Here is a 14,513-nt window from a genome sequence, read left to right as displayed (position 1 = left end):
TAGGTGACCCTTCTGCTCCTCGAAAAACACGTGGTCAAATGATTAATGAATTCTTGCATGCAGCTTTTATATCTCAGGTAGAGCCCAAGAAGATAGATGAAGCCCTATCAGATGCCAGCTGGATCGAGGCAATGCAAGAAGAACTGAATCAATTCACCCGCAACAATGTTTGGCATCTAGTTCCTCGACCGGAAAATCAAAATGTGATTGGAACTAGATGGGTGTTTCGTAACAAGCTCGATGAACATGGCACTGTTGTGCGTAACAAAGCTCGAATTGTTGCTCAAGGATTCAGACAAGAAGAAGGCATAGACTTTGAGGAATCTTTCGCGCCAGTTGCAAGACTAGAAGCAATCCGCATCTTTCTTGCCTATGCAGCTTTTAAGGACTTTAAAGTTTATCAAATGGATGTCAAGTCTGCATTCCTCAATGGTCTACTTCAAGAAGAGGTGTACGTTGAACAACCACCAGGTTTTGTCAATCCTACTCATCCTCAATATATCTATAAACTTGACAAAGCTCTTTATGGATTAAAACAAGCACCGCGTGCTTGGTATGACACATTACTAAAATTTTTACTGGAACATGATTTCCAAATTGGAACGGTCGATAAGACCCTGTTTAAATTTGTAAAAGGTGATCATGTGTTACTAGTACAAATTTATGTTGATGACATTATATTTGGGTCAACTAACCCCAAGTTGTGCTCAAAGTTCTCAAAGCTAATGCAGGAGAAGTTTGAAATGAGCATGATGGGCGAGCTAAACTTCTTTCTTGGACTTCAAGTGAAGCAACTTGAAACTGGAATATTTATCAATCAGTCCAAGTATGCCAAGGAATTGGTAAAGAAGTTTGGAATGGAACAATGCTCAACTGCATCTACCCCCATGAGTACATCAATCAAGCTTGATAAAGATGAAGGGGGAATTCCGGTCGAGGTAACCATGTATCGAGGCCTTATTGGCTCATTGCTTTATTTGACTGCCAGTCGACCGGATATTATGTATTCAGTCTGTTTATGTGCTAGATTTCAAGCAGCACCTAAGCAATCTCATTTCATTGCCGCCAAACGAATAATTAAATATATTAAAGGAACTACTAATGTGGGTCTTTGGTATCCCAAAGATTCAAATCTTAATCTTATTGGCTATTCAGATGCAGATTATGCAGGGTGTAGAATTGATCGCAAAAGTACAAGTGGCACATGTCAATTCCTTGGAGATAGACTGATTTCGTGGTCAAGTAAGAAGCAGACATCAATTGCTACCTCGACCGCCGAAGCAGAATACCTTGCTGCTGGCAGCTGTTGTGCTCAAATACTCTGGATTCAACAGCAGCTTAAGGATTATGGAATCCGGTCGAGTGAAGCTCCAATCTACTGTGACAATACAAGTGCCATAGCCATCACTCACAATCCAGTGATGCACTCTAGAACAAAGCACATTGATGTCAGACATCACTTTATCCGAGATCATGTCTTAAAGAAGGAAATCAGGCTGGAATACATCTCCACCGATCAGCAAGCAGCAGACATATTCACCAAGCCTCTACCGGACGCTAAGTTTTCTTATTTTCGAAATATTCTTGGCTTAGTAGATCTGAGTTAGTATGCATGTGTTTAGGGGGAATAATTGCCATTATGACATTAATAGCTTAGCTTTTACATTGCCATAAATATTGGCATATCATCCGCCTTAAACTAGTGTCTGACAGGCTTAGTACTAGCAGCCTTGTGCTTTGAACCAGTTGACATTAATTGGGCGCGGTGATTATACTCTTCAAAACATTTCGAATTTCAAAAACACTTTTTCATGACGTCACCCTATGGCCCATAGGTTCCTATATATACTACTTTACACTCGTATATCAATCTTTCACATTTGCTAAAGCTTTCATATTGCACTAAACGCTCCATCGAATTACTCTCAAGCTTTTGATTACTCTCTGCTCAAGTTCTTATCTACAGCTATCATGTCGATCCAGAAGACTTGCCTTGCAATCAACTTTGATTCCGTTGCTAAGGCAAACAACGCAGGAATAACTGAGGTCTTCACCATGCTTGAAGCCTCTGGACTGAAGAAATTTCTGGAATGCAGCGCCATCTGCGATTTGCCTATTTTGAAGGAGTTCTTCGCAACCGCTCAAATCGAGCATGGGACTATCAAATGCTTGATCAAGACAGAGGCCTACTCCTTCAATCAGAAGTTCTTCGCCAGCACATTTGATCTGCCCTCCAGGGGTTTGACAAAATGCACGGATCTTCCAGATGGTAATTGCTCTTATTGGTTGAAGGATTTCTCAACCACTGATGCTCCAATCAAACTGCCGGCCCAGAAGACATCTCTCAAAGCTCCGTTCAGGCTCTTGACCAACATCGTGGCCAAGAATCTTCTGGCCAAGGCTGGTTCTTACGACAAAGTGACGCTGGAGAAATTTCAATACATGGCGTGTATTGCCTCCAAGATCAACATAAACTGGTCAGATATTCTATTCAATATTCTATGTGAAATGATCAGGGGCAAAGGGCAATCCGAGGGATTTGCTCTGCAAATTTGCCACATTTTGAGCGTCCTTGGAGTGGACTTCTCCAAAACTGAGCCTCTGCATCCCACCAAATGGCTCAACAAGTCCACGATTCTCAAATTCCTGAACAAAAAGGATACTGCGGTCGACACCTTGCCCTCAACCGCAAAGGTTATTGCTATCCCACAACCGCTTTCAACGGTTCCGATCGTGGCCAAACCAGTCGACACCAAAAAGTCTGCCAAGCGCCAACTGATCATCGAATCTGACTCTGAAGACGAATCACGTGAGAATGTTCCACTGATTCAAGCTTTCAGCAAGTCATCTCCTTCTATCTCCAAAGCAGCTGTGTCATCCACGCCTGCAGGCGAGAAGAAGAGGCAGCATAAGAAGCTAAAGTCTCTTTCTGGAATTGCTCCTACCATTCCAACGGTCGAGACTACTACCGCTGCTGCTTCTACTGCTCCTCGTCCTACAAAGGGTGTGATAATCCAGGAAGGTGCCTCATCAGCTCCTAAGGTCACTCTGGCTGATCCCAAAGACAAAGGGAAAGGTGTGATGATCTACACATCCAAGGCTCAACCAGCAGCTATGGTAGAACTCAATTTGATCATCTCTCACGTGCTTCGTACTGTAAAGCGTCATCTACAACGTTTGACAGATGGCATCACTCCCGCACTCACTTGACACTCGCTCAAATATTTCCTAAGTGGAAATCTCTTAACGTCATTGAGCAGAAGATGCTTCTATTTGCTGATACTAAAGACATCGTGGAGGCTCTGGGAAGAAGACAGCTCATAGACTTGAAGCTTCGAGGAAGCCTGCTATCTCTGCTAATTAATGAGCGTGTCAAGAATTTCAAATCCAAGAGTCCTACCGCTACCGATGACTTTGTGATTTTGACTGGACTACAGGATAGTCTACGTCAAATCACTCCACTACTTCAGCACTTCCAAGCTCTCAACAATGTCAAAACACCAGCTTCAGCAGCCTGTTTACAAGCTTATGTGCTGGAAGCACAAGTGATGATGAAGACCTTTCTCACTCAAGATCAGGGTGAAGAAGACGTCTATGCTCTCCCTTCTTCAGATGGGATTCTGACCGATCTCATCAGTGCTGACCTCTTTCAATCCTCTGCTCTAAAATCGAGTGTGGCAGCATCTTCATCGGTCGACCCCTTCTCCACCGCAGTCCAAGCAGTCACTCAACCGGAAGCAGTTGTGATTGCCTACTCCTCTTCAGTAACGACCGCTCACACCTCTCCCGGTCATTCACAAAATGTTTTAGAAGTGATTGCACTAGAGATACCTGTCACCTCTGTGACAGAGGCTCCTTGCAGTAGTGAAGCAATAGTGCCCCCAACGGAGATATCAAGCACTATTGTATCACCTGCATCTCCAGAACAGCAAGTGACTGATGCTGATCCAGCACTTCAACCGTCTCCATCTACTGAAAAGTTTATGGAAGATCTCATTATGGATGAACCAAGTGCGGATCCTGATACTCCACCAACCATATTGGCTGCAGTCGAAACTATTACATTTCCAACTGTACCATTATTGGAAGGTCCATCGGGTAGCTCTCCAGCCAGTTCACCTGCACCACATCATCGTGAGTCTAGCCCGATTTCACCAAGAAATGACCCAGAAGGGCAAATGCTTCAGACTGATGATTCTTTAATTGAAGCCATGGCCGCAGCTCTAGATCATACCTTGATAAATCGGCTACATGAGCTCATGCAAACGGTTAGGTCCTTCTCTCAAGACATAACAAACTCTTCTTTATCGGTTGATAATTCACGCCAGACGATGATTCGGCATTTCGAGACCGTGTCTCGAGACCTTGCTCGTCTGTCCACAGAGATCAATAATCATCATCGCACTCAAATCAACACGCTCTCTACCGTATCCGAACAAGTTATCCGATCCGAAAACCGCCTTCATAAGCAGTTGAATGATCGGATGGACACTATGCAAGCCACTCTACTTGCTCAAATCGATGCAAAAATAGACACTATGCAAGCCTGCCTTGGCACTCAACTCACTGAGGTCATCCTTCGACTCAACCAAGGTGATGCCAAAAAGGGGGAAGAAGAGCAACGTAGAGCAGCAGAGGCAAGAAGACGTGAAGAAGAGTCCAGAAGAAAAGAAGAAGCCGACAGAAGAAGAAGAGAAGGCGATAGGTCAGGAGGAGCCAGTTGGTTCAAAAGATGAACACCTTCTCTCTTCTTTACTTATCGCAGCTGCATCTTTTATTTTTTTTGTAGGTGTAATAAAAATGCTTATTGTACTTGATGAAATTCATTCTCTCAATGAAGTTCATTTTAATGCTTTCATATTGTTCTTGGAGCACTTAAGTTTTGTCATCACCAAAAAGGGGGAAATTGTTGAATCCGATATTTTGGTGATAACAAACAACAACTCATTGTATAGGAATGTGCTGCCAACCATTGTATTTCAGGAATCTACTACAACTTCTACCGGAAGCTTGTCAATCGCCTTTGCTCTCGACCGGCTGAAGTCACAAGCCTATCGACTGGTTATTCAAACCAGCAGAGGATAAATCTATCTACCGGAAGCTTGTCAACCGCCTTTGTCTCTCGACCGGTTGAAGTCACAAGCTTATCAACTGGTTATTCAAACCAGCAGAGGACAAATATCTATCTACCGGTAGAATGCCAACTGCTTATCAAGATAGCTCAAAGACAAGTACCTGTGACAAGATGTTCTTTGCAGGATCTTTTATTAAAAGCAGAACCGGCGTGTCAGAAGATATGTTGACTCCTGCAATCGAGACAACAGGTTGCACCAAAATAGCAAAAACACAGAATGACTACAGATAAAGCATTCGACCGTTTATTCCAGTTTTGGACCCTGGAAGTTGTCTGCAGTGTACGATCTTCATGCAGAATCATCAATGCATTTATGAGCATTAAATATGCATTCAATGCAGCATCAGAACGTTCAAAATAAAGACGTTGATGATTGACCTATATAAAGGGAAGATTGCTCAAGAAGTGAAGCACGGGGAGACAAGCAATTCGAAAAATCTCAATCAACTCAATCACTTGATTAATATCAGAAGTCCTCATCTGATATACTTGAGCACACTTACAAGATCATTCATTTTGCTGCTCAAATAAACCCTCGCCTACAGCTCACATATCTGATCATCAAGGATCATCCTAGGGTTTCCAAGCCTCTCGACCGCTCTGCAGTTTGAGAAGCTCAACTCTACTATACTCAGTGTTGAAGAGACTTGAAGCTGCTCTGAAAGCTTCCACCAGTCTGATAAGAACTGAGAATCTTATCTGTATAAATCTAGGAGTTTCGGATTAGGCATTGGATAAGTCCTAAGTCTGATGTGGGTGTATTACAAGACGTTGTAATAACCAAAGTCTTCTAGTGAATTCCTTCCTAAGTGGAAGAAGGGGAGACGTAGAAGGATTAAGCCTTCGAACTTCCATAAAATCGTGCTTTAGTCTTTACTGCTATTTATCTTACATTCTGCTCATACATTTGCATTATAAACTTTGCATCACTAAAACCTCTGAACTATTTCCGCACTATTTAAAGTTGTTCAAACCGTTTTAGAAGTTGAAAAAACAGATTAAGTGAACTAAACCTCACTTGATCATTTTAAAGAAGAAGAAGAAGAAAAGTTTCAGAGTGTATTCACCCCCCCCCCCTCTACCCTCTGAACCGATCCCAACACATGTATTGGATTTAATCAAACAAGACTCATTCATATTCACGACGAAATTCTCTAGAATAATTATTAATCTATTTTTATAATTAATAATCTTATTTTCATTTAACAGTACAATTATTTCTAATTGAATTTAATTAAACAAAAATGCATTCACGAGTTATGGAATTTCAGCTTTTGCCTAAAATCGCACACTGAAACCGAATACTATTTCTAGTCGGTTTAACCATGTGTTGATCAATATTTTTGAAGTTAAATTCAATCTTTTCTTTTCAAGTCCAGATCAAACAACAGACATGCAATTAATTGGCCAGATTAAAAGCAAGAATTATGCACAAATATCAATCAATAAATATTTCGTAAATCAAAAATCAATCAATCACTAGTAGAAAAATCGCGTAAGACTTTGGTTAATAACCGAAGTCGTAGGAACTTAATTACCGAAGTAGTGTCACGTGAAGTAATAGGGTACTTTTTTACTTCGCTGAATCGCCGAAGTCTTATACCTTAAATTTCCGAAGTCTTTGGTCATTTTTTTAATGCAGAATTGGATCAGTGCCGAAGTAAAAACATATATTTTACTTCGCTCATTTTATAAGTTACGAAGTCAAACATATGATTATACTTCGGTAATTAATGGAAATTTTTCTTTTGAGTTGCGTGAAAAATATCCTGTTTATATTATTTTTATAAGATAAGATAATTTTTTTAAAATTTAACTAATGTTCATTTATAACTATATTACATATAATTTAAAAAAGAAATTCATCTATTATTTCAAATAGTAAAGGTCAATATGTAATTATAATATTAATTAAATAGATATTTGTTCATAAGAAACTAATTTTTTTTATATTATGTAGTCATTGTTAGATAAATTAAATAGCTCTATTTTAATTATAATAAATTGTTTTATAATATGCTATTTTGCCATCAATTTTCAATATAATATGGTTTTTACAAAAATTACAATACTTAAATACAAACAAATTAAGCCCAAATTTAAAAACTAGGAAACCAAGATAGTAAAAGCTATATAACTAAATGACAATGTTTAACATTGAAGATATAGATTATTAATTGAACAAATTTTAGTGTCTAAATATATACCACTTCATCTAATTTTAATTAAAAGAATCTGAATATCAACAACTTCCGCAGCTATATAAGTGCACGTATTTTTGTTTTATTCATTTATTTATTTTTTTAGAGTAAGTGCACGTCTTCTATTACCTTGGCCAAGATCAGATCTAAAAGATCGTAGATATTATTAACTAGAGGCAAAATCTGGAATCATATCCATTTCTTAATTAAGTCGTGAGGAAATAAACCATTATATATGCACATAGCTAGTGAATAAAAAAACAAAAAAACAAAGGTTAGTATTTAGATCGAAAGATTTAAAATCCATAGATTTCGATTATAGAGTTATTTTCAACTTGAAACAATATAGCAAATTTTAAATCATACATTAATTATTTACAAATTAGTTATATAAAGTATTATGAATTTCAAATGATATTATTATTTAGTGAACTTGAAATATGTTATGATCGAAACATGTGTAAAAGGATGAATACACACTTTAAAAAAATTAGAGCTACGATAGCTCGTTCTTGAAATGTAAAAAAAATGAATCAAGCATCGAAGTATTATATTGAGTTTGATTACAAAACCAAACAGAAGACACTCAATATAACCCTATAAAACCGATTAAACATTTAGAAATCATATGAAAAAGAATGCAAGTTGAAATGATAAAATAGTTTGGTTGAAACATGTTATCAAACACTTCGTATGCAATTTTTTATTTTTATTTTTTGTATTTTCTCAAACACATAAAATATTTCAACAATATAATCCAAAACAGTAGCAATAAGTAACACAATATAGTAAATAGACATAAAATATTCGAAACAATGAGTTGCGCCAGTCGCCAGATTTCCAGCTTGACTGAATTTCAGTTCTAGCTTCTCAAACCTTCCAACTTTTGATCTACTAACTACATATTTGATTAAATATGTTAAAAATGTTATAACAAGCTTTGTTATCATCAAAATCAAGATTGATTATGTTTCCGAACCCAACAAAATACATCATAATTAACATAAAATACTACATAAATATGAAAGAGGTAAATTTGAGGTTTATGGTCCTACTTATTTGAAAAACAAAAATATATTTGAAATTCATGGATTTGAAATCATTTTATCTAAGCGCAACCTAAGTGATAATTCGTCTCTATTTGATTCCACAATTTGTCCAAACAATCTACAGACAGTGTCTGGCATTTGGAAAAATTTCCATATAAAAACTTTGATCGCGAAAAAATCAACAGAACCTAGTTTCATTTTAGGTTTAAATTCTAATCCGATGGTTCAATGTATAATGTATTTCACATACATTTTGTATTACCTTTTTGCATATGTTGATATATACACTCAAGATGATATATAGAACATTGAGAATTTGAGAGTGCTCCTTATAACTTTGATAGCACTCGTACTTTGATGCCTTACATTTCTAATGTTAATAGAATTATTTTATTAATTTTTCGATAAACAAATAAACATGTACTTATTGAGGGTTGAAAATAGTTTTTATACTAAAAATCAATAGCAAACCTCGGAAAAAGATGCGGAAAATACATTTTTATTGTTGAAATAAGTAATATTTTATTTTATTTTATTTTTTTTGTCCGCTACTTTTTAAACTAATAAATAAATAAATAAACTAAAAGCTCGTGAAGAGGACTAGATTTTTTTAAAGGCAATTGGTAATGCGAGATCACCTTGTATTCATTCCAACTAACACGTTTTTGCCCCCAATAATATGCATGTGAGACCTCGTATATAATTATGGTCAACGTGGAGTACTTCTGCGAACATTATTAGCTTTGAATTGGTAATAATTTATAAAATAAAATGTGATTTCAGATATTTTTTTTAAAATTGTTATATTATGTTTATTATAGTTTGAACTTAGTTTTCCTTCTTTTTTTAATAGCAAACTCGGTGCCAATTTCCACCAGAATATTACTAAATTTATGCTAATTCATGAAAGTGAAATTAAGTTATATTTGTTTATTCCTCCGAATCATTCCAACGTGATATCATTAATTTGATTGGTTAACTAACTAATTAAAATATGATGACGACTTAATTTTAATTTACAAAACTAACTAGCTAGCTAGACCGATCGAGGAAATAATCAATGTATAGAGTTACCTTGAGCTTTATAAGTACTTCAATTCCAATATTTCGAGCGTTGGTTGTATTAATTTAAATGGTATTTGAAATTAAAGTTCATGAAACACAAAAATATAAAACTCAACGTAATTAACTCAACCAATATTCAAGCTGGGTTTAATTATAATTAATCTAGCTAGTATAAAAAAAGACTCAATGTCAACTCTGTCTCATGCACTCTAATTAACTGCTCCAACGAGCTTAAAATCGTGCTGCTGGCTCAAGTTGTTTTTGGCACTAATTTTAGATTAATAAATATTGTGATTAGATCGAATTAACTAGTACTTTTACTGGTCAATTTAATTTATTTCATAAATAAATCCATTATTTCATGATGCAAGAACGTGCCTTTCATTATATTTACTAAGATTCCAACTATTGACCCAAAAAAATTGCGGAGTCACATGCATGGTGTTCTTTAGTTTCCATAGAGTTGTGATCAAGATCAAGCTTTGTCCGAGCGTAACCATGTTCGATCAGGTCGCGCGTGTGGGAGCTAGATCTATATATATATATATGTGTGTGTGTGTGTGTGTGTGTGTGTGGACACCTATATATGTAGAATCCTTCTCTAGCTTCCCGATCATCAGCTAGTTACGGTGCACGAGGCCGTCGCCTTGTGAAGGAAGCATAAATTTTGAAAATTTTATACAAAGAAGCTCATAATAATTTTTTAAAATCATTTTCAAACACTAGCTTAATCAATTTATTAATTTCTTGAGGTAACTTCTGTTAGGTCTTAGGTGTGGAGGTGGATTACATTGGAAACTAAACAGAATATTCTAAATGCCTATCTATCAATGCGTATATCCACTGTCATGTTCATTGATTAATTTGAATCCAAAAGAACATTATTTTAACATGTTTTCCGAATTCCTTCATACCATTTTCAATGGTTGGATCTAAGTTATCCAATCAAAGAATCTTTAATTCATTTTTTTAACCATCTAGGAGTTAACTTATAATATGAAGAAGCCACGCCACGATCTCCAATTATTTGATAGAAACAATAAAAATAGCAATTAACAAAAGTCAACATCGATCGTTTATATAATATCTTCTAGCTAACATCATGTGTTTGCTGTTTGTTGTGAATAATATATGAATTTTGGAACAGTGTGTCAAGCACAAGTTGAAGTTAATCCTCCAACTATATAACGGGCCTCCGGGATTCGACGAAAACCATCCCAAGACAAACAACATTATCTATTGTCTAATTTGTTTGATATTAACTCAAACAATTAAAACATGGCAAACTATAATAATGTTGTTGTTCCAAAGCTTGTCTCGATTTTCTTCGTGGTGTTCGTGTTGGTGCAGCAAGCTAATGCACAGAATCTGACTGAGGGTTACTACAATAAAACATGCCCTTCACTGGACACCATTGTGGCCAAAGTGGTTAACAGATACGTTGATCATGTGCCTGGCTTCGCTGCTTCGTTGCTCAGAATGCATTTCCATGATTGTTTTGTGAGGGTACGTAATATAATTTAGCTAGTGATCTTCTCGAATAAATTCATTTATTATTTTAAAATCTTTGGTTAATTCATTATATTTATATAGGGATGCGATGGATCAGTGCTCCTAAAGTCGACGCCAAACAACACGGCTGAAAGGGATGCGGCTCCCAATTTAACTCTCCGAGGTTTCGAAATCATCGACGCCGTGAAATCGGCGGTGGAGAAGGCTTGTCCAAGAAAAGTATCCTGTGCTGATATTCTAACTTTAGCTGCACGAGATGCTGTCAAAAGGGTATGTATAAACTTTTTGCCCTAGGTAGCTACATTTTTTTTTGTATGCAATTATTTCATAACCCAGAATTTCGTAAACAAAATAGTCTCACGTAACTATGGTTATTCAAGGTCCATTTTTTTTTTTTTATCCATTAACTTTTCAAAGTTTAGTTTTGGTATACATTAACTTTTGACGTTTCATTATTTTAGTCCAAATGATGATGTATCAGTTTGATATGTCACGTCAACATTTTCTAGTGCCACGTATCAGCCGGCCGTTGGACCAAAATAATCGAAAACTAAAAGTTATTTTGTAATTTCACGCGTTTGTGCTTGATTTGGTACGTACCGCGCGCATGCAGATCGGTGGACCATCTTGGGCAGTTCCATTGGGAAGAAAAGATGGCAATGTTTCAGTAGCACTGGATGCTTTGATAAATCTGCCTCCCCCTTTCGCCAATGCCACTCAGCTCATAGCATCGTTCAGTGCAAAGAATCTCACTGTTAAAGATCTCGTAGTCTTGTCCGGTACGTACGTGCGTCCAAAATATTTCATATATGCATGCACGTAAATTTAATTCGTTTGAATATTAGAATTAATTTTTCTTGTATATATATATATATATATAGGAGGTCATACAATTGGGATCTCCCACTGCTCCAGCTTTTCGACTCGGATCTATAATTTCACCGGCATAGGCGACGCCGATCCAACCCTGGACCCGGCATACGTGCGAACCCTGAAAAGACAATGCCCACCTCCAAAAGGTAACAACACAGTTGAAATGGATCCCAAGAGCTCCAAGACATTCGACATCGACTACTACACAACCGTGGTCCGAAATCGGGGGCTTTTCCAATCAGATGCAGCACTACTGAATAACACCGTGACCAATGCGTATGTCCAGGCTCATGCGGCTTCATCTGGTACATCAAGCTTCTTCCAGGATTTTGCGGCATCGATGGTTAAAATGGGGAAGATTCAGGTGCTTACAGGGTCTGCAGGAGAAATCAGAAAGGTTTGCTCGGCTATTAATTAATTGATTCATTCAAATGTATTTTTCATGATTAATATCATGATTTGTCTGTTTTTTGGGTCAATATCCGATGCTTCATTTTGTTTCATTTTAAAAGTTCATTGTGTTTTTTTAATATGTATGTGAGTTTCTTGGGTTAATTGATTTTGTCGTGTAATACATTAATCATTATTCTCAATTTATAATTATTTCAATGTAATGAGTGACGACGTTCATAAATCCAAGTAAATGTTTTTACTGTTTTATTTTCTTTTTTTAGAATTTAATATAACGTAGAAAATTGGTCAGCATGCAATTAAAACGGACTAGTAGAGTACTGACTGATATCTTACTTCAATTAATTAAGAAAAAAAATGGGCATATTTCAAAGTTTGTGTGTCTCTATATATCATTAATATCGTACTTCACTAATTCAGACTTGAATATCTCGACTATGACATTATTAGTATTTTGTACAGTAAAAATCAAGATGTAAAGCGTTTAAAAATCAATAAAATTAATTAATATCTCTCGCAATCTCGGATGGCAACTAATTAATCTGCTTATCGTATTTTGACCATGAATATTTTTGATTTCACTCATTTTGCTGCATTTCTGGCTGAGATGGTGGAACCATGTATCGGTTCAAACTCGAGTTTGGTCAAACAGAAATATTCTTTATGTTACACCTTGCAATGTGTGCATAAGACGACTAATATTAATTGCTATTATATCTGGTTACATTTAGGGCTGAGATATCGAACCAAAATACCCAATTTTTGGGATACCGTACCAAAATTTTTTCGATATATAAACATTTTTTTGGTATATCGAATTTTTTTTCGCTATCTGTGCGGTATCAATGTGGATTTTTTCCGTACTAAAATTTTGAAATTTCGATATCGATATCGGTATGAATTTTTTCATACCAATATTTTGGATACGATATACCGAAAATCCACCCCTAGTTGAATTTGGGGATTATTCTGCAGCTTAATTGAATTTAATTCTCAATAATTTCATGAAGAATTTATATATATATATATATATATATACATATTATATACACAAGTCTGGAGTTTAATAAGGCCAAGGAGGGTTCCGCCTCAGAGCTAGGGATGTAAATAAGCCAAACAGTTTGCGAGCTGTTCGGGACTCGACTCGTTAAAAGCTCGTTCGAGCTCGTTTAATGAGGCTCGTTAAGGCAAACGAACCAAGCTCGAGTTTTACAATATTCGATTCTTTAGCTCGTGAACAGGCTCGTTAACAAGCTCGTAAGTCATCTCTTAGACGAAAAAATAATATTATTGATATTTAATTTATAAATTTACACTTTACTTATGAAAAATCTATAAAAATTAATTTATTAGAATAAAATTACAAATTTTAATAATAATATTATATTTTTTCAAATATATAATTTAGTTTTTAATTAATTTAATGAATATTTAAATTTATAGTTTAAATATATGAAGCTCGTTTAAGCTCGATAAAAGCTCGAATAAGCTCGTGAGACATGAATATATTCGTTAAATAAGCTCGGGCTCGGCTCGGTTATAAATGAACTGAGCTTGAACATTCAAAAGCTCGACTCGGCTCGACTCGTTTACATCCTTATTCAGAGCCCAGCTCTGAAAAGGGCCAATTTTTTTTTAAAAAAAAAAAATTATATATATGTTGAGTTGGTGGTCCACTGAAATTTAAAAATAAAAAACTTTTAACTAGTTTGATGAAGTCTTGTATGAAATTTCAACAATTTTTAGGTGATGAGTTGTGTTCGGACTTGATTGTTGTGAGATTCTATTTAACAAATGAAAAAAAAAAAAAAAAAAAAAAAACTACGATGTTTGGCAAAATTGAATGATTTATTTTCAAATACATATATATTTGAAAATTATTATGGCATCTAAAACAACTAAATAGATAGTATTTTGTATAATTATTTCGATTATTAGTTGACTTGTCATAGATGTAATATATTGTTTTTGGTCTATTTCTTTATTTGTTTGTCATATTTTTTATTTGCCAACGGAACATTACAATTATTTATCATAACAAGAGAGTCCATATTCTACCTTTCGTCTCATACTCCGTCAAGCACAAATACTACTGTTTTTTGTGTTATATATGTATATTCTAGTATTTCTGGTTATTCATTAATGTGCGCCTGATATTCCTCGACATCTTATAAAAACCCATTCATTATATTGTCATGTAATCATCGAGTGAGTTATGTTCTAAAATGGATCCAGCATGAAATTCATATATAGGATCTATACATGTAA

The 14,513-nt window shown here is 35.7% G+C and overlaps 1 protein-coding gene across 1 annotated transcript; it reads left to right on the top strand.

The window, feature by feature from the left end:
* The first annotated feature begins 10,676 nt into the window (after positions 1–10,676).
* Positions 10,677–12,494, top strand: LOC140891853 (peroxidase 27-like). Its single transcript, XM_073300517.1, has 4 exons — positions 10,677–10,955; positions 11,043–11,231; positions 11,575–11,740; positions 11,843–12,494. Exons 1-4 carry the CDS (start codon positions 10,728–10,730, stop codon positions 12,250–12,252), a joined length of 993 nt encoding a protein of 330 aa, XP_073156618.1. The 5' UTR covers positions 10,677–10,727; the 3' UTR covers positions 12,253–12,494.
* The last annotated feature ends 2,019 nt before the right edge of the window (positions 12,495–14,513 follow it).

This window comes from Henckelia pumila, chromosome 3 (genome assembly GCF_033568475.1).
Source record: "Henckelia pumila isolate YLH828 chromosome 3, ASM3356847v2, whole genome shotgun sequence".
NCBI classification, from domain to species: Eukaryota; Viridiplantae; Streptophyta; class Magnoliopsida; order Lamiales; family Gesneriaceae; genus Henckelia; species Henckelia pumila.
This window is presented reverse-complemented; position numbering and strand designations above follow the sequence as displayed.